This window comes from Gigantopelta aegis, chromosome 4 (genome assembly GCF_016097555.1).
Source record: "Gigantopelta aegis isolate Gae_Host chromosome 4, Gae_host_genome, whole genome shotgun sequence".
Lineage (NCBI taxonomy): Eukaryota > Metazoa > Mollusca > Gastropoda > Neomphalida > Peltospiridae > Gigantopelta > Gigantopelta aegis.
The window spans coordinates 54,760,705-54,786,845 of NC_054702.1; the positions used below are offsets into that span (position 1 = coordinate 54,760,705).

Consider the following 26,141-nt stretch of genomic DNA (forward strand, 5'->3'; position numbering starts at 1 on the left):
GCATGAAACCAGGATACTGCATGATTTCAAAATACTGCATGAAACCAGGATAATGCATGAAACCAGGATAATGCATGAATTTAAAATACTGCATGAAAGCAAGAGAATGCATAAAACCAGGATAATGCATGAATTTAAAATAATACAGGAATCCAGGATAATGCATGAAACCAGGATAATTCGTGAAACGAGGATAATGCATGAATTTAAAATAATGTATGAAACCAAGATAATGCTTAAAACCAGGATAATACATGAAAATCAGGATAAAGATAAAAGATAACATTTTTGTTTGATGACACCAGTAGAGTACATTGATTTATTCATCATCGGAAATTGGTTGTCAAATATTTGATAATTCTGACATTACAGTCTCAGAGGAAACCCACTTAATTTTTTCATTAATAGCAAAGGGATTTTTGATATACCAGTAATGGGGCACTGATTGGGACATGAAAGAACTTTTTTTCAGTTCCATTTTTATCACAGTTTTTGTCAACATGTAGCACAGGACCGGCCTCGGTGGCGTCGTGGTTAGGCCATCGGTCAACAGGCTGGTAGGTACTGGGTTCAGATCCCAGTCGAGGCATGGCATTTTTAATCCAGATACCGACTCCAAACCCTGAGTGAATGCTCCGCAAGGCTCAATGGGTAGGTGTAAACCACTTGCACCGACCAGTGATCCATAACTGGTTCAACAAAGGCCATGGTTTGTGCTATCCTGCCTGTGGGAAGCGCAAATAAAAGATCCCTTGCTGCTAATCAGAAAGAGTAGCCCATGAAGTGGCGACAGCAGGTTTCCTCTCAAAATCTGTGTGGTCCTTAACCATATGTCTGACGCCATGTAACCGTAAATAAAATGTGTTGAGTGTGTCGTTAAATAAAACATTTCTTTGTAGCACAGTTCTTGTTTGTAAACCTCTTTAAGGCCTGCACTAGAACAGTTATGTTGTAATTTATCAAACCAGAAAACAAAAATAGATAGGCCTACTAACATTACCCAATACCTTAAACAGGTAAAGGTATGTAATACATCTACATTATATAGTATATATACAAACGTGACATCTACATTATATAGTATATATACAAACGTGACATCTCTCACAGGTCAGTGGGCCCATTATGCTATTTCTCGCTCCAGCCAGTGCACCATGACTGGTATATCAAAGGTCGTGGTATGTGCTATTTTGTCTGTGAGATAGTGCATATAAAAGATCCCTTGCGGCTAATAGAAAAGAGTAGCCCATGAAGTGGTGACAGCGGGTTTCCTCCCTCAATATATGTGTGGTCCTTAATCATATGTCCAATACCATATAACCATAAATAAAATGTGTTGAGTGTGTCATTAAATAAAAACATTTCCTTCCTACTCTCACAGTTTCTGTTATAAATAAATAAATATGAATGAATAAATGAACAAATGAACGAAGAATGAACAAATGAACGAACGAACGAACGAACAATAAATCACTGAAATAATGAACAATAAAATGAACAGACATTTAAGTGTAAAAATTGACTGTAATAAATTTAACCACATTATGTTTGACATTTTCATAACCCGTGGACTATAAAAGTTATGATTCAACACCAATGCATCATGATGGTCAAGAGCTGGTTCCTATAGGCACATGTTATTAAACTGTCAGTCAAACTAGGTATAACAAGACCCATCTGTCTCCCATCATACTTGACATGGCTTCACAGTGACAACCACAGACAGTGATACCAGCAACAACTGCACAGTATGCAACATCTGGGTCAACATTTGATATTTGGAGACTGCAGATCACCTACAACCTTTAATACACCTAACTGCCCCTGCAGGATTTCCTGTGAGAAAACCCATTATACACTGATTTATTTCGCTGTTTAATGGCTCAGGCCATCATTTAAAACATTAACTCACTGGTGTAGGAAATGGGGGGGGGGTCGGGGGGGGGGGGGGGTGTCACTTTTCAAATATTTTGCTTTATAATAGTGTAAAAGGGTGTAAATAAAAGTGTCTCCCCCCCCCCCCCCCCCACACTTTTTGGCACATTCCTTCGCCACTGTAACTGTTTTGAACTGTTTGTCAGAGGTGATAAAATTTTTTAAATAAAAGCTGAACTGAGCCATAAAATGCTTAGAAAACCATACCATTCTTAAATAAAGGTAATATTTCAGCAAATATTTCAGCATTTCATATGAAATCTAGTCAACTTAGTAAAAATTAGTTTCCCTTTTGTCTCTTTTTTTCCCTTTTTTTTTTTTTTTATTATGTTTACTGAACTTACATGTAGTTTCTTAAATCTGATACCACAGACGTTCAATTTTATTATTTTGGAGTTTACTCATAACATTAAACTTATATATTTTTGAGTACCAAAAACCCTACAAGAAGAAACCAGACATCCCTATCGGAAACACAGAGTGAGCCAATTAATGAATTGGTATCAACTGTTTCTAAACTTACATATACACATATGTCCATAACAGCTGATCAATTTACAGGAAGAATATGCCATTCCATGTAAGTAATGTTAAATTAAAAAAAATGTTTTTAAATATATGTAATAATAATAATTGTCTTCAATATTAGATTCTACCACCAAATCTGTCCCATATTCAATTTCTATAAAGCTTTCCATTACAAACTGCCACAAAACAATAACAACCCTAAAAACAGACCAAATGTGTTTCAATATACATCTGCCATATATTCAGTTTCTACATAAAAATAACTTTTGAATTATCCAGTTTTCTCCACCATATAAACAACAGATGCAGCTGCGTGGCTAAAGCCCAAACAGAGGTGCACAGTTGTGTATACACTCATGATATTTTCCTGTCAGCTGTTTATGATTACCCAGCAATTACACTTAATTGTATGCCAATATCTGGCAAGTCGTGTACAAGATCAGTACATGTTTGAAAGATACATGCAGAAACAATTAACTGGGGATAATGATATCCATGAGAACGATATTGTATGATGATAGAAAATGAAAAAAAAACCCACCCCAAAAAAACTTACAATTTTTTTTTTGGGGGCATTTTTTCTTAAAAAATAAAACAAACTGAGCTTATGGATTTAAAAATCCACTTTTTCCACCTTTCTGGTTACAAGGAAAAGAAACATTTGTTTTATGATACTTCGGCACAGCTATTTGGTTACTTTGACATTTCATCAGAGGAAACCAGCTGCTACCAAATAGATTACTACTAGCAAAAAGAAGCAAGAGATCTTTTATAAGCACTTTCCCAATGAACCAGCCTCAGTGGCGTCGTGGTTAGGCCATCAGTCTATAGGCTGGTAGGTACTGGGTTCAGATCCCAGTCGAGGCATGGGATTTTTAATCCAGATACTGACTCCAAACCCTGAGTGAGTGCTCCGCAAGGCTCAATGGGTAGGTGTAAACCACTTGCACTGACCAGTGATCCATAAATGGTTCAACAAAGGCCATGGTTTGTGCTATCCTGCCTGTGGGAAGCACAAATAAAAGATCCCTTACTGCCTGTTGTAAAAGAGTAGCCTATGTGGCAACAGCAGGTTTCCTCTTAAAAACAGTGTCAGAATGACCATATGTTTGACGTCCAATAGCCGATAAGATAAAAAATCAATGTGCTCTAGTGGTGTCATTAAATAAACAAACTTTACTTTTTACTTTTTCCCAATGATACAATAGTATGAACCACAGTCATAGGACACTCCATGGCAAAAGAAAGATTCATAAAGTCCACTGGGGAGGGGGGCAATAATGGGATTCTTTGACCCATCGTGCTTCATGCAGGTGCTCCACACACACACACCCCAAAAAAAAAAAACCCCAAAAATCTCCATATTATGCCAATCTTTAAAATTATTCACAAAATTATACCAACTGATGCATTTATTTAATCCATAATTTATTCTTTTTTTCCCTCAATAATATGTATAATATTTTTAAAACAGAACAAACTACCAATGGATTCACTGCAAAAACAGTGAGTCTGGTTTCAGCAAACACAAACATTGTGTTAGAATTGCCTTAACCTGCTCCTGCACACATAAAAGTAATTACAGTTTCCACAGACACCTGCAGATCTGATGGCCTGCAATGTGGGTTGTTGTTGTTGTTGATGTTCTGCTAGCTGAACATAATACAGTTAGAGATTGTAGAAGATATTAGTAGACGTACTATATGCCTCCACACCGCACAGCTTCAGTAAGTCTCACCCATCAGAAAGACCATCTAAACTGAACCAAGAAGTCACTTAACATGCAAGAAACTGCAGTGGTTTATCTTTATTTGATCTGCGGTTTTTATATTGCTTTTCAGCAATGTACTGCTTGTCAAAAAAATCCACACCAAAAACATATGTCTGTTTACTTCTTTTGAAGTTTATGTGTGTGCCAGGTATACATATATCAAATATCAGTTTAGCTTTGACTTTAAATCAAGATTAGAATTTTGCTTTGAAAAAAATAACCCAAAAAATATTGTACATGTATAAGTAGCTATCATATGAATGAAAAGATGCTATTTGCCTGAATCTACCTGCATGTTAACTGACACATATGTGTTCTTTTTTAACAACGCAAAAGCATTTTGTTAAAAATATATGTATTAACATAGGAATTGTGCTACATCATGTTATTGTGAGGTGAGATCACTCTACTTGCTACATACAAGCACGTACTTATGGGAAAATATCAAGGGTTAAAAAGTATACTTTTAAACTTTTTCCAATAAGCTTCAAGTAAAAATTTTCCTAAAAAGCTACCTCTCACCCTTGAACTAAACGAAATGAATGAATGAATGTTTAAGGAAACCCCAGCACAAAAAATACATCAGCTATTGGGTATCAAACTAAAGTTCAATTAATAAAAATAATTAACTCACCTTTCTTGATGAAGACTGATATATCTTATCTTTTCCAATTGTATTCTCAAACAGAAGTCTTGAAAGAAGTCTAGCACTGGCATGACATGATATTTAGCATGCTCAAATAAAGACACAGTTCAAGGGACAGTCCTGGACATGCAGTCCAGAGATGTGTTCTGGACAGCGACTGTGATCGCTAGACTGGTTTTTGCACACAACATTAGATGTCATGTGACAGAAGGTGATATTATCAGTCAAACTATGTACAAGTTCTTGGTCTTCCATGAAGCGATCTTAGCGCTTAGATCATCTTAGGTGTATAAATTAGTTACGCACTTAAGCCGATCATAGCACTAAGATCGCTTTATGAAACAGGGCCCTGAACATGCAACAGCAGTCTGAGCTGCCTACCCATTGACAAATAAAAGCAAGAATAAAAGGTTGATGACTAAGTTACATTTGTTTTGTTTAACACCACCACTAGAGCAAATTGATTTAGTAATCACTGGCTACTGTAATTCTGTTAATTCTGACATGTGATAATTCTGACATATAGTCGAAACCCAACTTCATTTTGCACATTAGTAGCAAGGGATCTTTTATTTGCACTTTCCCACAGACAGAACAGAACATGCCACAGCATTTTACATACCAGCCATAGTGCATTGGTTGAGAAGGAAGGAAGGAAATGTTTGATTTAACGACGCACTCAACACATTTTATTTATGGTTATATGGTGTCAGACATATGGTTAAGGACCACAGAGATATTGAGGGAGGAAACCCGCTGTCGCCACTTCATGGGCTACTCTTTTCAATTAGCAGCAAGGGATCTTTTATATGCACCAGCATTGGTTGGTATCAGAAAAACAAACTCAGACAATTAATCCTACAACACAAACACCTCAGTCGAGCGCTCTACCGACTGATCTAGATCCTCCATCCCAGGTTGATGAATAATGCTCATATCAATCCAAAACTGCTGTGGACAGACTAAGCCCACAGCTAAAGCTGATGGGAAATGACAGACAGGTGTCGCAGTTGGAGGGACAAGGACTGGGAAGTGGAGGGACAAGGACTGGGATGTGGAGGTGAAAGATAGGGAATTGCCAGATTGGGAAGAAATGAGATGAAATTCAAAAGGAGAGAAAGGAAAGGGAACAGTGGTGGGATATAATAAATACTAATAATTAAAAAAAAGAAGAAAAAAAAGTGACTGCTGTGTCGATTCATCAACTCACTTGCTCTGTCTGGCCAGGGCTTTGAGCCTGAGGTCTTCCCATCTGTTGTTGAGCAGACCCATCTGCATCCTGATCTCGTGCTCTTCCTCCTCCGTGACCTTACCGTCTGCTATCAAATCATTGCCTTCCTTCAGAACATTGCCAATACTGTCTTGGTGCTTCGTTAACTCCAACATAAATTCCTGGAAAAAAACAGTGTTTTCAAAATGTCAACTCAAAAAGTTAGATGTACAATAACAGGTTTTTTTTCTGGAAAAGTAAGGGATGTTTGTCAAAGTACATCATAGTGCACTGGTTAATGAAGGCCCATAAGGTGTTGAATACTAGTTCATGTATATGGTCATAATGACAGCCTGTAGCTTATATCGGTATGGACCGTAACACAGAAGTAAATTATTGTTTAAGAACAACATCATGGATGTTTAGTGTGACAACTATTACTAGTATCTAGAACACACTACAATATATTGAAACTAATTTCAAAGAATTATGTTAACTCAAGATGCAATGAATCAGAACGACAAAACCATAATACATAACCTCTGCACAATACATGAGTTGAACAAGCATTTGACAAAAATAGTGGCCGATTCCATGAATCTCTCTCTAGTGCCTCATCTATAGGAGTGGAGGACAGCCACTTCTAAGACGATTCTTTACTGGAGATTTCATCCCTCTTGCACCGCCACAAAGATGACTCTCACTCCTAAACTATAGTTCACTGAATCAAACTTCAGAGCTCATTAGAGTAACAGAGACCTGGGCCCGTGCTTATAAAACTTAAAAGTCTAGACTTTAATAAAGTCCAGACTTTAACGTAATGCTATTTGAATGGCGTTGCCATGACGTTAAAGTCTAGACTAAGGTTTATAAGCACGGGGCCTGATCATCCAGTAATGTATCTTAACAGGCTACTTAGCCCAGGTTTAAGCTGCATGTTTTACCTCATGCTCGTTGAACTGTTTCTTGACGGTGTGCACGTCGCTGCCAATGGCCACCTGTTTCTCGATCACCTCCTCGGCTTCCAGCAGCCAGGTGAGGACATTCTCTAGCGCGTCCTGGTACGAAACGATGTCTCCCGATATGTTGCTCATCGTGCTATGGTGACTCTCAGAGCTGCTCATGCTCAAGGACATGGCCACCTGGAGGAAAAAATAAACCCAGAAAATATTAAAATACAGTTTTATTTCATTACACTGAATTTTCACAAGGGTATTGAGCCCCATTCCACAAAGCTATCTTAGCCCTAAGATCACCTTAAGTGCATAGCTACCTTATGCACTAAGGTGATCTTAGTGCTAAGATCACTTTGTGAAATGGGGCCCAGTTCCACAAGCGATCTTAGTGCTAAGATCACCTTAAGTGAATAACAACCTTATACACCTAAGGTGATCCTAGCCCTAAGAACGCTTTGTGGAACAGGTCCCTGTTAAATATCCAAGACATTCTGAACTGATGACATGCATCACATGGCCATTCATAGGCTTATGTAGTTCACTGGTTCTGATGTACGACTGGTCACAGGATCTATTGACATCAATGGATTCAGGGTTTTCTTATCCCAACCAGTGCCCCCTGAGTAATACATCAAAGGCTGTGGTATGTTTTGTCTTGCCTATGGGAAAATGCACATAAAAGATTATTTGCTGCTTTATCATTAGGAATATAGCCTACATGACAGTGGCAAGTTTGCTCTCTTTATCTCTTGACCAAATGTAGAAATAACTGTATCATGTTAAACAGGAAATAGCCCAGGCTTAAAATGTGCTGAAGTGTCATTAAACAAAGATTCCTTTCTTTTCCTCTCACATGGCCATTCTATTGTAATAAAAAGTTTGTTTTGTTTAACAACATCACTCGAGCAAACTTATTTTTAAATAATGATCACACATTGCATTTTTTAATTGAAAACATATTTTATTGCATATAATACACACACACACACACACACACACACACACACACACACACACACACACACACACACACACACACACACACACACACACAAAGATTGGGCACAAGTTATCCAACTGACGAGGCCCTCTCCTATCACACATGTAGTCTTAGCATGGGATCTTTTATATGCACCATCCCACAGACAGAATAACACATACCAGGGCCTTTTATATACCAATCGTGGTGTACCAGCTGGGATTAAAAATAGCCCAAGGGGATCGGTCCTATAGACAGTCTTATAATAAAAGGAAATAAAATACCAAAATAAAATAACAAATTACAGATAAACCTGTTGGTTGTATTTAACATCTACATGTAACAAGCAGGCATATGTTTTATCTTCTTAAGTCACACATAATACAAATTACCAGCATTAATCAACAACCTGACATGTGAAGACCACTTATGTGAAGACCACTTTTGTTGTTTTCTTATGTGGCTACTTAACTTAATTTTGTATACTGTATCAGTTAACATTTTAATATTTTGAATATCGACTAATATACCAAATATATCCAAGACAGGCAGTCACAACATAGACCTCTGTAACATCTAACAGATGCAGTGTACTCCAAATATTGATATTATCCACAAACAATGTAGCTCAAAGTATATACTGCTGGGTCATAGGATAAGTGAAATTTTCTCCTTGAGGAAAAGATAGGAATGTTTCATTCATTGACACCTTTGAACATTGTCTAAAGCAACAAACATATATACAAAACGACAAAAGAAATGCAACATACAAAAATAATAATAAAATGTAGTTTGAGGTGTCGATACAACATATAGACAGAAAATCAATGAGATGTTGCAGTTTTGTGATTTCAGCTAACTAACATTTAAAAGGATAGATTTTTCTATTTTAATTAACATCCAACATGATTATTTAAGCCATGAGGATTACATACAGTATTTACTTGCATTTCTTTTGATGCCCAGCATAATATGCAACAATTGGGACTCGGTGTGACAGAAGAAATTCTCCACTGCCATAAACAAATTGTTGATTCATTTTGATCAGACTGTCTGCATATATATACAGTACTTTCCCCACAGAGAGAAGACGCCAAACACCATCGATTGGTAATGTCAAATATAGACCACTGGATGGAATGGGAATCAGTCATTTGACCTCACATGTCTGGTGGACAATCAAGTCACTGGACTTAAATTCTGATATGTCTCCATCTCTGTGTGAGATGAAATACCCTTGCAAATTAGCTTATTTAATTACTGAACATAAATAATGAATGGAGGCAACATGAAATAGCCTGTGCTAAAAGAAAAGTCAATTAACACTCCATATGTCAGATGCAGAAAGTTAAATAATAAATGATATCTATCCTGGTAAGATAGCCAGATGGTTAAAATGCATGGTTAGATCTATACAAATGGACAGTTGTGTCAGTCAGAGATGAAACTGGATTACTGGAGAGAAAAAATCCAGACATTTTAATAATGGCGATCGGGTACTGAGATATGCCGTATGGTTACGGTTACAGAATGGTCTAAAAAGACAGTTAAAAGTTTTATTAATGATTTATTAATCATCGGCTATTGTATGTCAAACATACATGTATGGTCATTATGACACCGTCATAGAAAGGAAACCCGCTACAACATTTCCATTAGTAGCATGAGATCTTTTATATGCACCATCCCACAGACAGGATACCAAGGCGTTTGGTATACCAGTCATGGTGCACTGATTGGAATGAGAACTAGCCCAATGGGCCCACCAATGGGGATCGATCCCAAACTGACCTCGCATCAAGCAAGCGCTTTACCACTGGGCTACGTCCTGCCCCTAAAATGTCAGTACCCATTCAGAATGTTTGCACTGAATCGGCAGAAACCACTGAATCGGCAGAAACCACTGAATCGGCAGAAACCACTGAATCGGCAGAAACCACTAGAAACCACTGAATCGGCAGAAACCACTGAATCGGCAGAAACCACTGAATCGGCAGAAACCACTGAATCAGCAGAAACCATATCATAAGTTTTTTAAAGGAGAATCTGAATTTTTTTTTAGACAAACAGCAAAAAACCTGGAAACACTATACTGTATAGACAATTTTAAAAATCTAGAATTCCAGCTAAATCCAGTAAACTTTTTATCTCTGGTTGTTGTTAAGTGGTGGATCAATCACCACCACTCCCCACCTCGTCCATGGCACTGGTTATATAATGTATAAACAGATTTGGGTTTTCCCAGTTTTAATCAATGCCTCCTAGATAATATGTAAAACTTAAAATGAAAGGCCATGGTGTACATTATTCTGTCGAACTCAGCATAAAACATCTTTTACTGCAGGGGCAGGGGTGGGCTAAAAGCTCAGTGGTAAAGTGCTTGCCTGACGTGTGACGAGTCACAGGATCAATTGTCCTTGATGGAATCTTATTTTTCCCTTTCCAACCAGAACTGTGGTATGTACTGTCCTGTCTACTGGAAAGTGCATTTAAAAGATTCCTTGCTGGGGGTTTTTTCTTTCAATAGAACAAGCCAGTATGTCAGCAGCAGGTTTTCTCCCTATCTCAACCAAGTGTCGGAATAACCACAAGTCAGACACCAAACAGCCATACTTTAAAATGTACTGAGGAGTCATTGAACAAATATTCCTCTCCTTTCTGCAGGTTTCTTCTCTCACTCTGTCAACCAAGTGTCACAACTGCCTTAAATGTTAAACACCCAACAGCTGTACTTTAACTATGCTGGCATGTCAATAAACAAATAGTCTTCGCTTTTCCTAGTCAGAAACAGTTCCAGAAATAAGACATATTCAGCTACATATGTTTTCAAAACACTGCATTATGTTGAGATTAACTACTGTATGATGCACAGTGACAGCTCAATCTTGGGGATCACTTTTCTACAGAGACGTCACTCTTCCACACACACGGTATAAACAAATAATATGCAAGGATGCTTGTAAAACCAAATCATGTAGCATCGAAAAACATCAATGAATTTGAACACACATGTTCAATCAATCATTACTGGAAATATACAGGTCCATGGTATGCATCTCCTGAGAATGAGAACTGGTTCCCAAAATAAAAGAAAAGAAGGTTAATCCAGTAGATATGATTGTGTTGAAAAACAAAGTGATGAAGAGTTGGTAACTGAAAGATTTAAACGTTACCCATGTCAAGGTTTATATACTTCACACATAGAGTAAGGAATGCAGGTATAGCATGGAGTTTCTCACTGGTGCTTGTTGTCTGAATGTGTAAGAGAGAGAGAGAGAGAAAGAGAGACTATTTTCTTATCCGTCTTTGGTATTGTGTTACACAAGTTGTGCCACATTGACATGCAGGAACCTTCTCTCGGATTTGAAGAACAGCATTAGGAAACACTTAAGAACACATGAGATGGTTGTAATCAAAAGCAGAGCTTTGCACATGCAGTTTGAAATATTTTTTACCTTTTAAAAAACAAGTTGAACACAATTGGAGATAAACATGTATTTGCAAAGTGTTTTTAAATCAATATACATGACTGTATGAATGTACTCATTATGTATGTTTATGGATGTAAAAATGTGTTTCTTCTTTAATACTTTATCTAGACCAAGTATCAAAATACCTCTTATTTTCTCTCTCTCTCTCTAAAACATTATGTATAGCTACTGATTAAAAGCTTAACACTGTACTGAACTGTTAAACTCATTTTCTTTTTTATATTCCAACACCTTTTATTTAAAACTTATTCTTATAAAAAAAGCATTTAAAATACCCAACCCAAAAGCAAAACAAAAAACAAAACAAAAAACTAACAAACAAATAAACCTTCACCCAATAAAGCCTTAATGTTGGTACTTATATCTACAGTACATTGTACAACAGAAGTGGATAAACATCTTTACTACAACAAATAAAATATTGGTCTTAGTTAATGATTATTATTATTACTCTGCACTTAAGAACTCTAATCATGTTTTTCAAACTAGTATGTGTAAGGGTTCCAACAGATAAACTGATGTCCCAACCCAACAATGAGTTGATGACATTAGCTAATGGTATTCACCACCATTAATAAACACAAACATGTTTTGGCAATGAGTGTGGAAACATCATCCATGCATTAAAACACATCACAGGTTTGGCACAATTTGACCAGATTCCTGCAACATTCCAACAAGACAAGAACTTGCTCTTTCCTGGAATTATTAAGCTCATTCCACATGAACCTGTTAACTAACCATGGGGGTTTCTTCATGGCTACATATAGACAGCAATGATGGATACTATTTCAAATGTTGAAGTGTACAGATGAGACATGTGTTGTTAAACTGGCAGATACAGAGGGGATCATAGAAGTCCCATGACCTCCCAAACTGTCAGATACAGAGGGGATCATAGAAGTCCCATGACCTCCCAAACTGTCAGATACAGAGGGGTTATAGAAGTCCCATGACCTCCCAAACTGGCAGATACAGAGGGGGGTCATAAGTCTCATGACCTCAACCCCTCCCTTTTAACCGATTATTTAATTCATCATCCACAATATGTACATCACTAAATTGCCATGAAAATGCATTTCTGGACATCTTTATATAAAAACTTTCTGGGAAACATGCCTCTGAACCCCTCCACAGATATCACTCTCACTGGAAGATTGGCCCATTTGCCTTTGAAAAACTCAAACTTGCTCTTTTCAGATTTGTTTTTACCCTCCCTCTTTACAAAATCGTTGATCTGCCCTTTTGTTACTATGTGTTTCTCTTAATAGCCTTCCTAGATGCATGTAGGGAGGTACAATATCACTGATATCACACTCACATACTATTATCTTCTCATAATTTGTCCCCTTCACACACACACACAGTTGGAGACAGTTGCAATCACAACAACAGATCTAATTACATACACATGTTCCCATGTTGAAAGTTATTTAATGTTAATACATGTACTACTGAACACAACACTTAGACAGAGTAACCAACTAGTCACTTTAAAAAAACAACAAAAAAACATTGTTTTTATCTGATTGCATGATATAATAGAGGTTTAAATTGAGTGCATATTTTGGAACTAAATAAAATCCAATATACATGAAGTAAGAGCTGAAACAGATATAATTATTCATCTTATTATGATGAAAATTAAACATGTAACATGTACAGACACCAATATTCAATATTTTTACAATAACAATACAAAACTATTATACACCCATGTACAGCATTTTGTGTACTTCAACATGTAAAATAATCAAATACTTTTATGCAGATTATCAATGAAGGATTCTGTCAAAACCAGATTCAAGGACTGATGAAATGACCTGATATTCACAGAGTATAGAGATTAAACACATGTCATCCAAGCTACTGTCGCTGTACCGCAAGGTACACATTAAGGTAGTAGTACCGAAGTAGACAGAATAAACCATTTTCTATGTCCGATTCAGACTACTGTCACTGGACAGAACTCTGTGATCATGCTGGTTTACACAAAGATCTGGATTACATAAATGTTTCATTGGACTCGAATGCACTTAACTTGTACAATTCGGTGAAATCTGTCTAAACTGGATCACACCAGGGATCTAATATTTATCCAATTTAGACCAAATTAAGTGTATATAGAGTCACGTTTTGGAATTTTAAAAATTGGGGACCATGAAACTTGGCCGGTTTTTCAACAGGATTCTGTATTATTCAGGGTCCAGTTTAAACAGGTTTGACTGTATATAGTTATATAAGAGATACTTTCTAATACTTTGCTGTTAACGATTCATCATTTAATTCTTTTTTTTTCCCCTTAGCAAGCAACAAGACCATGCAGAGATTTCTTTCAGTGAACACAAAAGATTTCACTATGAACAACCCCAAGATGGGCAGCTAGACAAGACTTAAAGGAATTGTTTATAAGAGGCAATTACAGACGGCTTTGTGTTCTCCAATGCTCCATTGATTAAGAAAAACGATGTGCCACAATAGAGTCCGTGTATAATACAGAGTTGATGCCTCAGTGAACAAAATGAAGTGTCTGTGTTCCTGTCTCTTGAACCATATGAAAAGTTTATTCTGATAAGGTTTCCAAAGGATAATCGGAATGCTCCTGGACTAATGAAGCAAATATAACATGAAATGTAGCCCTACACATTCTACAACCAACTCCAGTGGAGGGACTGGGACTGGGGGTATGACTATACCAAACAAAATCCCATAGGCGATCATGTTAACGTTTGTGTTTAAAAACACTATATGCAATATATCAACCAAACTATGACCCATAAATATCAGTACTACAACCCCTACCTCAAAGTATTAATTGGAGGAAATGGTACCTATCATGGCTCATTTTCGGTATAATCAGATGTTTTTACAACACCCCTAGTTTCGCACAAAATTTGAGTACTTTTTATTTTACAGGACTTGTGGTGTTAACTTCTTTATCAAAAGTTTGGTGCACCTCGAACTTTGACCCAGTCGGAAATTATTTGGTTTAGTGCTACCTGGGAACTCTTTTTACGTGCCCATATCCTGAAGGTTCAGGCATGCCCACCCCGGACTTAGCCTCTGACATCGCCAGTGACCAATTCCGGGGCAGGAGGTGGTGTAGTGGTTAAGACATTAGCCTTATGGATGGTTCGAATCCCAGTACTGACTCCCACCCAGGGTGTTTTTTAACAGATCCACGAGAAGGTGTACAACAACTTTTCTCTTGTACTGCTAACCTTTAACAACTCAGAATTGGGTGGGTAAGTGTTTGTAAAATGCAATCTTTCATGAGGAATTAAAAAAAAAATTCATATTAAAGGGTAAATTCATTCCCCCCGCCCCCATACCAAATCAGTGTTTGTGCCAGAAATAAATTTTTGAATATGGCGTTATGGAATTGAATGCAACCAGTTAACACGGGGTATGGGAGGGCCTCCCTCAGAAAGAAAATGGGTTCAGTTTAAGAAAATCATACAGTAATGATAAGAATAATTAATTTTGTCCAAAATGAGAACTTACAAAATAAAATTTGCCAAAACATTTGTGTATGGCACCATACCCATTTTACCCTCTGGCAGAAACCCTGCAGTCAAACATTTCCTATGATACTTCCTTAGAGGGTAACTTAACACAGGATTCCCGAAACATATGTACATGTACAAATGTATATGATCCTTAATGCACACTCGCATGCATTACATCTTTAGTTCATAAAACACCAAATATTGAAATTCAACATAATGTTAACACTGTAAATACTCCACATGCTCAGAATAGGTAAATAATTCAAGTTTACAGAGCCCATTAGGTCTTGTGTAAACAGAATGAAATGAAGAATTGAAACCTCACAGCCATCAGGGGTGGGAATTGGTGAACTGTAAAAAAGAGGAAATCTAGATGGGTCCCGGAAATTCTTGAAATCCTAGGTTAAAATCTGTGCGATCTGACACATTTTGGAGAAAAGGACGATTAAAATGCGAGGAAACGCAATGTTCCATGAGAGGAAAACAGCTGATCCGAGGAGAATTCCCACCCCTGAGCCATATATCTGACATCTGTCACACTTTCTTGGATTTTTGGACATTATATAAACAACTCTACAATGGAATCTTTCAGTACCATAAAAAACCTAATTAAATACTACTGGTACTAGTATCATTAATCAAGACTGACTGCCTAATTTAAGACACAGAACTTTAAAGGGACACACCCTAGTTACGCGAGTTGTTAACCATTACGGCGTTGTTTTTCGCTATTAAACCCATTTTTTCACAAATAAAATTGCACTTTACTTACCGTTTATTATTTAGAATATAAATTTTCCATTCACCTGTTTTTTGGTAATCCTGGTAATCCTGGTGTTTGTAATACCACAAAATGCATTTTTCGTATTTCTGAAAAACGGACGCATGTTTGAGAAAAAACTGTTGAGCAGACAAGGTCTAATCTATTTTTAGACGGGATATTTCCATTTCAATGTCACAGACGTTGGTATACCACGTGACCGTTATCATTTTGGTTCGGTTTGTTTTCTCGTGCACGGTTCGCGCAATCAACATCCGATTTGTTGTTGTTCATTTGTGAGATTTTTCTTCACAGTTCGTGAACATTTTCAGTAACAATAAAGTTCAGACAAGTAAGTATCTCAATACAAAACATTACAAACCCTTAAAACCAATAATTTTGCTAAGTCCTACATATCTGGAGAGGGGATACAACCAGGACAGAACAGTTGGAACATGTCCAGGAGAGGTGAAAAGAACGCACCCCAAGTCTGTGAAATTTGTCGTGACGTAGGCATTGTTGTGCTTCGAGCGACATCAGAATACAAACTTTCAAAATTATTTCAAGCAATTGGGACATGGGGATTCCCATGGTATGTATCGATATAAAACCTGCTTTTTCACTCCATTGATAAAAACGTGATCTAAGTGTGTTACAGGTTTGTAGATTAACCAAATTATAATTTATTTTCGCTGGATAGAACTAGGGTGTGCGGCTTTTTTTTTTTTTTGCATTTCCATCTTGATGAAGCGAAAAAATACATCATAAGCCACACTTCTAGCACCACCTTTTAGGGGGTTAAAGTATGCATAAGGCCACTATCCGATTTATCCAGATTTTTTACAATTCACACATATTGTCCATTAATTACAGGCTGGTAGGTACTGGGTTCGGATCTCAGTCAAGGCATGGGATTTTTAATCCAGATACCGACTCCAAACCCTGAGTGAGTGCTCCGCAAGGCTCAATGGGTAGGTGTAAACCACTTGCACCGACCAGTGATCCATAACTGGTTCAACAAAGGCCATGGTTTGTGCTATCCTGCCTGTGGGAAGCGCAAATAAAAGATCCCTTGCTGCTAATTGGAAAGAGCAGTCCATGTAGTGGCGACAGCGGGTTTCCTCTCAAAATCTGTGTGGTCCTTAACCATATGTCTGACGCCATGTAACCGTAAATAAAATGTGTTGAGTGTGTCGTTAAATAAAACATTTCTTTCTTTGTCCATTAATTGTCCTTTAAATTTAATTGTACTGACATCATTTAGTTTGTCCTTGCTTCCACACATTTTACATCAATCAGCAATGCAATCAAATTCAGTTGCAGATGACAAAATAATAAAATCTGAATGTGACCTAATACTTGGGAAGGGGAGAGGAAGGAGAGACACAGTTTACCTCTTGTTTCACACAGTCACTCACTTACCACAAACACAGCACAGCAGGACATTCAGTAAGATATATCTTTGTAAATACATAATATTACAGAGGAACGGTGCCTCCAGACACTATTGATTGACAAGCTAGATTGTGTATAGAGGGAAATTCCATAAAGTGTTAGTAAATAATCTACTGGAGACTTGATCAGCCCAAGGGATCGGGGCAAATCTGGCAAAGCTATGTAGTGTTACGGCACACATGTAAATACGTAATACTAGTCTGTTTGTGACAATTTGGTCAGCTGTGAAGGCACCGACTTCATGCAGGCTTTATTTCTGATATCTGAACCATTCTAACCTCCATAACAAAGCTTATTTGTTCCTCAACTCTTTCAGCTTTATTTCTGGTTAAAGAAAAAAGAATATTCTATTTCTGGGGTTGAAAGCAATTAGATTTGTCTTATGACTGAATGAGAGAAAAAAAATGTGATACTGTCTTGATGATAATACTCGTTTTTTTTAATAAAACAAGTTGAAATATATATAGAGAGAAAAAACTACACACAAAACACAACACACCAGTCTATTATTTATCTGAAAAGCTATGAAGAGAAAATGAAGGGGAAAAAAAAACAACCCCACACCAGTCTATTATCTAGTTGAAAAGCTATACAACACTACATTGTTTCAACAGAACTATAGTCCGTCCCACAGCTAACGCCTTTTTTTCATACTGTGGAATTTACTAGAAGTTACATGTATTTATTTCTAAGCTGATTGATTTGTAAATTGCACACAAAAATAGTATTTTTGATTTATTTCCAAAACACTTTTAATTTTCTTCTTAGGTCAAACCAAACTGAAGTTATATACAATTTTTTTTTTTTATGGCATAATGGGACGGACTATAACATGAAGCATTAGATCAAAATAAGGAGTGTAGCACATTCACCTGTTGTGCTTGATCAAACCTCCTTGGTGGGCCCACTGGGATTTCTTCCCATCCCAACCAGTGCCCCATGACTGGTATATAATCAAGTAGGCCATGGTATGTGGTGTCCTGTCTGTGGGAAAGTGCATATAAAAGATCCCTAGTTGCTAGTGAAACAAATGTAGTCATGGTGCACTGGCTGGAATGAGAAATAGCCCAATATGGGCCCACTGACAGGAATCATGGCCTTTAACATACCAGTTGTGGTGTACTGGCTGGAATGGGAAATAGCCCAATATGGGCCCACTGACAGGAATCGTGGCCTTTAACATACCAGTTGTGGTGTACTGGCTGGAATGGGAAATAGCCCAATATGGGCCCACTGACAGGAATCGTGGCCTTTAACATACCAGTTGTGGTGTACTGGCTGGAATGGGAAATAGCCCAATATGGGCCCACTGACAGGAATCGTGGCCTTTAACATACCAGTTGTTGTGTACTGGCTGGAATGGGAAATAGCCCAATATGGGCCCACTGACAGGAATCGTGGCCTTTAACATACCAGTTGTTGTGTACTGGCTGGAATAAAAAATAGCCTAATGGGTCCACCGACAGAGATCGATCTCAGACCAACAACCACTCATCAGGAAAACACTTTACCACTGGACTACATTAAAGTTTGTTTTATTTAACGACACCATTAGAGCACATTGATTAATTAATCATTGGCTATTGGATATCAAACACTGGGTAATTCTGACATATAGTCATCAGAGGAAATGCGCTTAATTTTTTCATTTGCAGAAAGGCATCTTTTATATGCACTTTTCCACAGACAGGAAAGCACATACCATGGCTGTTTACTAGTTATGGTGCACTGATTGGAATGAGAAAAAACTCAATCAGTTCAATGGCTACACCGAAGTGGTTTGATCTTGACATGCAAGCACCTCTCCCACCTTTACCCCTCATGGCAGCTGGAACATTACAGTATTATAAATCAGGGCAATGTAATTTAAAAGCTGTTGACCAAACTCAGCATGACACAAGGATACTGTTGTGTTATTCTAATGCATGTACAATGTTTGTCTAATTTATTGCAAAGGGCTGTAAGAAGTGGTCCATTTACAATAAACACATACCTTCTTGTAACACTGATACAAGGTCAACACTTTCAAGATGCAATAAACTTCTCTGATTTATTGTTTATTTGTGTCATTTGAATTGCAAAACTATCTAATTTACTGTTCGAGTTGGGTGGTCGCAGAAGAAAATTAAAATATTGTTCCACAGAATCCTAGCTACTAATACCTTTCTGCATATGATTCATTATGTAGATTCAAATAAATGTAGTTTTTGCAAAAATGTTCCTGAAACCTTACAACATTTGTTTTATGATTGTAATAAAGTAAAACATATGTGGAAAGAGTTGGAGAAGTGGATATTTAACAAAACTGAAGTCAGACTTCCACTTAATAAACATATAGTTATGTTTGGTATGATAAATGGTGAGTTTAGCAATGTAGTTAACTGGATTTTAATCAATATAAAATATTATCCAAAGAGCAGTATGTATGTAAACATTTTTATAGCTTTTTTATAGTATGAAAATACTTAACAAGAGTCTTCATATTAATGTTATAAAAAACATATTGCAAAATAAATTTCAAATAGAAAGATACATTTATTTTAAAAACTGCGAACATGACAAATTTTATGAATGCTGGGGAAAATGGTTTAACCTTTTCAGTATTGACGAATAACATCAAAAACATCATCTTCTTTAACTATAGGTTAGGACCCTTTCCTTTGGTTTCTATGCTTATTGCTTTTTATTTACAAAAATACCAGAACTTGTTTGGAAATACAATTCTAGATTTATCTTTTTTTATGAATCTTACATCCACCATATCTACTCGTAACTGCTTCTTCTCTATATGACATTAAGTATGGATATTAATTGGTAGAAACATTTTTCAAAATTGTAAAAATACATGTACCTCTGAGAAGTAACGGTTATGGAGATAAGCTCTAATCTATTTATACAGGGCATTTCTCCATGTTTCAACATCACAGACTCTTGTTTTAATACTCTATTGTAACTTTATCCAGATGTGTTCCAGGTTTGTAGATTAACCAAACTTAATGTCCATTTTTACGAGTTCAAACTAAGAGTCTTTAAATGAAATGTTATTTTGTTGGTGCATGGTGGGTATATGGGGGGGGGGGGAATCTCCCGCCCTCCATGCAATCAATTCTGAAATAACCTTGAGAAGAATCCACCCTCCCTCAGTTCTAGGTTTTCCAGAGCAGTGGAATTACTAACTAGTATATCAGTTATTTAAGAGTGTTTGTTGCTGTGACCTATATATCAGCTGTGTTTGTTTCCTATATCATTAGAGTGGCTCTCCCACTGAGACAGCTCAAGGTTTTATCTCAGTGCTTTCTCTAATTGACATGTCATTGGAAACTAATGTGGCTTTGTTCTCCATCAGCTTTACCCAATGACTGAGGTGTGCTGTATACTGCACGTATATAGGACATAATCTCTGCATCAGCACAAGATGCTGTGATTTTCAACTCAATAATACTCGTAAAAAAACCCCAATATAATCCGAGACCTTCTAAACATATACAGTGAAACCTGTCTAAACTGGATAATGTCGGGGACCTAATATTTATTCAATTTAGACAGGATCCGGCATTTTAGAATTTAGAACATTCGGGATCATCAAACTTGGCCGGTTTGGACAGGTTTCCAGTCTATTCAGGGTCCAGTTTAGATAGGTTTTACTGTACTAGTCTTGATAATTGATTAAAATTATATTAATGGGTATCATTTTTTTTAAATTAAAAGTCAAGTATAACTTTTATTGTATGTATCAAACAATCAAATGGACACTGGTATGAAACTTAATAGAGGCTGTTAAAAGTACTGGTTAAATAATGCAACAGTAAGGTTTTGAAGCCTAAACTGACTGACTAGTTTTCGTTAGAATCGTATTTCCGTACACGCCGATATTTTGTTGTATTTTTTAGATATGTTTTGTTGACTCCATGTATTGGCTGACCCCTCTTCTCGTGATGGTATTTAGAGGCTTAAAACGTTGGCTAATACACATCGATATACAGTAAAAACATACACAAAGTATAAAAACAAAGTATTTAATATCTATAATACCTATGAAATTGGACAATTTGCTACATTCAAAATCATTTTATATTTTTGTCCTACTACACTTGCATGCACATATATATACTAACCCCACCCACAACAACCCATTATGATGTATGTGTTGTGTCAAAAAGATAGAGAATGGTCTAAGTCTGTATCCAACCTCAAGAAAATCCCATTAATCCTGCCAAACGTTTTACACCCAATTTAACTTACTCCAATGACAAAATGAGATCATTATGTTCTAGGTAGCACACTGTATTTGTGATTGTACAATGAAAGCTAAAGAGATGTATTTTGACAGAGCGGAGATTGTGACTGCACTCATAAATCACTCTCAAGATACATGTAAGTCTCTAGTCTGAAGCAGAGAAGTATTGATCTGCATTTCTGACGTACATCCTATATAAAACATAGAGCCACGCATGGGAGAACAGAAGCAGGATGTAGCTCAATGGTTAGAGCACCCTGTTTGAGATGTGGCTTGTTAGTATCATGCAACCCCATCCCTAACCCCACCCCACCCCATCCAGTAAACTCACTGAAACACATGTAGTTCAGGGCCCCGTTCCACGAAGCGATCTTAGCACTAAGAACACCTTAATGCATAAGGTAGCTATGCACTTAAGGTTACTGGTATCTTAGCACTAAGATCACCTTAATGCATAAGGTAGCTATGCACTTAAGGTTACTGGTATCTTAGCACTAAGATCACCTTAATGCATAAGGTAGCTATGCACTTAATGTTACTGGTATCTTAGCACTAAGATCACCTTAATGCATAAGGTAGCTATGCACTTAAGGTTACTGGTATCTTAGGGCTAAGATCACCTTAATGCATAAGGTAGCTATGCACTTAAGGTTACTGGTATCTTAGGGCTAAGATCGATTTGTAGAACGTGGCCCAGGGCTTCTAGATTATGGTAGCCCCACATCCATGGCTAGTGATATTCAATATTGGGCTAGTAAATAACTACTATTGCCATGCCCAATGGCTAGTGAAATTGGTTTTTTTGGTCAAATGTTGCAGTTTTGTCTATTTTGTAAATATGAATATCCTGCCCCCACCCCAACCCACCAATGTTAGTGTTTTTAAGCTCTATCTCCCTCTTTAGGTGACATATCTGATTGTAGGGCTAGTGAATTTTTAATCCTGGCTACTACATTTTTAAAATCACTTATCCCATGGCTAGTGAATTTATCAAATTTTTAAGAAACCCTGCTGTAGTCCGTTATATCCAGTGCATCTAGTGCACCACAACTGGTATATCAAATGCTATGGTATGTGCTATCCAGTCTGTGGGATCGTGCATGTAAAAGATCCCTTGCTACTAATGGAAAAATGCAGTGGGTTTCCTCCCGAAGACTATATGTCAAAATTACCAAATATTTGACATCCAAAAGCCGATGATTAATAAATCAATGTGTTCTAGTGGTGTTGTTAAACATAACAGTTTTTTTTTTTTTTAAGACTTGGGTATGGCCGAGTTACATGTACATGTATACACAGAACTTGAAATAAGAAGTAAAATGTAGCTTGCTACCAGTCTTTGGGGGGGAAAAAAAAAAAAAAAAAAAAAAAAAAAAAAAAGCCACAAGAAATACATGTATGTCCTGATAATAAAAGATAATAAAAGAAAAATATGGTCTGCTGGGAAATATGATGGCATGAAATGACTGGAGGGTTTGGGTTAGCGTGTAAGAAAATTAGGACCTCTGAGATATAGTTTAGAGCATTAATGGAATTAAAATATAACAAAATCATGAGCTAAAACAGCAGATTAGATAATCATACACACATGACCATCTGTCTCTTGAACACCGGCCTTGGTGGCATCGTGGTTAGGCCATCGGTCAACAGGCTGATAGGTACTGGGTTCAGATCCCAGTCGAGGCATGGGATTTTTAATTCAGATACCGACTCCAAAACCTGAGTGAGTGCTCCGCAAGGCTCAATGGGTAGGTGTAAACCACTTGCACCGACCAGTGATCCATAACTGGTTCAACAAAGGCCATGGTTTGTGCTATCCTGCTTGTGGGAAGTGCAAATAAAAGATCCCTTGCTGCTAATCGGAAAGAGTAGTCCATGAAGTGGCAACAGCGGGTTTCCTCTCAAAATCTGTGTGGTCCTTAACCATATGTCTGACACCATATAACCGTAAATAAAATGTGTTGAGTGCGTTGTTAAATAAAACATTTCTTTTTTCTGTCTCTTGAACAATGAACTGCGATCGTTTGGGGTGCTCTTAATGGCTAAATGTCATTTTTTAAAAATGGAGTGCTATTGCAGGCCACTAGCTATTTCGAGCCTGGATGTATATATGATGTCTGTTGAGAAAGTGCATCTTAATTAACTCTTGTTGCTACTTTGTAATACGAATAGCCTATAGCATGTGTTGGCAGTGGGTTCCCCTATAACATTAAGTGAATTAATAATGAAAACCCTACTATGACCGGGGACAATATTTCAAAATCTTAGGTAACCAGAAATCAGTTCACATGAAATTTACTTAGGTAACCGATTGTTTGATAACGTGAATATAGTTCTCGTAACCGATGACTTAGGCCTACCTAATCCTAAAACACTTGAACTACAGTTCTGTGCTACATTGGTTGTTCAAATGTATTTAAAAACAAACTGATTTTTACTTTCATTACCAATATATGGTACTTTTAATTTTAGAATGTAATTGTTCACCACGTCATAACCGATTGGTGGTTCTCGTGATTTTAAAGTTGCGTAACCGGCACGCAAACAGAACAACGGTTCTCATGAATTATTGTGCCCTGTATGAATGAATGTATGAATGTTTAACGACACCCCAGCACGAAAAATACATCGGCTATTGGGTGTCAAACTATGGTAATGCAAATAAATAAAGTGATGATCAACATCAATATAAAAATTCAAGACTTAAACAAAAACAGTGTAAAGAACTGTGCAAAAACACAAATATCACAGAATTTTACGGATACTGAATTTTAGTCAAAACTTCAATTTTGTGCTGTATTGGCCATTCTCAAAGAGAATGTTACACCCCTGCACCATGGTGAGGTTACAGCACACGCAGGGGTATTGTGCCCTGTATGATATAAATATATCTGTCATCATTGTCACCATTGTCTGACAAGAGGAAAAGAAAGCTACATTCCCAAACCAGCATCCTCTTCATAACAAATGGACATGATTTACCACTTTAAATGTGTATCAATAGAAGTACAAGTAGGCCTACTGTGTACACAAGTACGATATGTCTGTGGTATGAAACCTATTTCCGGACAGTCATTCATTCAAGGACAACATTTTTTAACATCAGTACATCCAAGCCTGCAGTCTGAATGAAAATGAGTGTGGGTATTTTCCTGCTTTCTTTTTGATGCATTTCCTGATATGTTCAAACACATGTGTCAAAGATTACAATACTAGTAGAGCTTTTCTCTAAAAATCACAACAGGCTAACTAACCTGTAATTATGCTTTATATAGTTCTGCATTAAGAGCACCATTGATTATTTGATTATGATTCTTTTTTCTTGCCCTAAACATCCTAAGAATTGTTTAATCATAACCTACATTGTATATAGTGCATTACGATTATCAGCCAGATCAGATCTATAGTCACCTGATTCACAAAAAGAGGCATTTGTACTGTCTACAGCATTGGCAGTGCCATTTTCAGTGTCGTTAACTTACATGATGAAATATTTAACATACCGTACTCACAGTATATGATGTCCATGTATGTCACTGTCCGGTACTCCACAGTTATCAACCGAACACCACTAACTAAATTGCTGACATAGATCCATACAAAAGAATCCTGCGAAGTGCCTTCGACGTCAATCTGAGGCAACGTACTCGCTGTTTTTATCAATGAACTGCAGACGGAAATATGGATGTTGAATTGGTATTATCAGTGTGTCCTTGGGCTGCGTGTGTGCCACCATAGATACTATCAATGGAATCACTACGCAAATACCACAGTTCACCACCTGTTTGTGTTATTGTGTCATAAATCTCACCTGCGGGCAGGCACACTAATTTACCCGCAGGTAAAACCCCGGACGTGAACCAAAAACAAAAATAAATAATGAAAAACAGAATGACGTTGATTAAGAAATGTAGATAACCAAGAATACTGACTGGAAATTCAAAATAACAGAAGGTCTGTTTTGTTTAACGACACCCCTAGAGCACATTGGTTTATTAATCATCGGCTATTGGATGTCAAACATTTGATAATTCTGAAATAGAGAGGAAACCTACTACATTGTTCCATTAGTAGCAAGGGATCTTTTATATGCACCATTCCACAGACAGGATAGCACATACCACGGCCTTTGATATACCAGTCGTGGTGCACTGGCTGGAATGAGATATAGCCCAATAGGTCCACCGACTGAGATCGATCCCAGACCGATAGTGCATTAAGCTATGTCCCGCCCCATGAAAATAAAAGTTACAGTTTGCACTTAATTATATGGGTATGGAAAAATGTTTGCTTCACTATAAATGTTCAAGTAATATTTTAATCTATCTTGACAGTGTTAAATTAATAAATGCAGGGCTAGCTCTGGGTCAGAAATATTCGCCAAATTATTTATTAAACTCCAAAAACTGCAAAAAATTTTTTTTTTTTTTTTTTTTTTTTTTTTTTTTAACAAAATATCAGTCATTATATACATTTGTTTTGCCAACTTATAATGCAATTTGCCAATGATCGTTAAAATTTGTAATTGACAAATTTGGCAAGTGCCAGAGCTAGTCCTGTAATGCTTTTAATATTGGATTGGATATTTTATTAAAGGAAAGGTGTCATTAGTTTAATAATATGGAAATAATGACACTTGGTTAGAAATCAACTGCTGCCACATA

General features: G+C 37.0%; 1 protein-coding gene across 4 annotated transcripts in view; it reads right to left on the reverse strand.

Annotated features, from left to right (window-relative positions):
• The window catches only part of LOC121370764 (dystrophin-like), a 424,499-nt gene that overhangs the window by 290,081 nt on the left and 108,277 nt on the right, over nt 1–26,141 (reverse strand). For all 4 annotated transcript variants that reach the window (XM_041496221.1, XM_041496219.1, XM_041496220.1 and 1 more), the window contains exons 11-12: nt 7,035–7,232; nt 6,091–6,272 (exon numbers count right to left, since the gene is read on the reverse strand). In XM_041496221.1, coding sequence (XP_041352155.1) covers nt 6,091–6,272; nt 7,035–7,232 — 380 coding nt within the window. The remainder of the gene's footprint in view (nt 1–6,090; nt 6,273–7,034; nt 7,233–26,141) is intronic.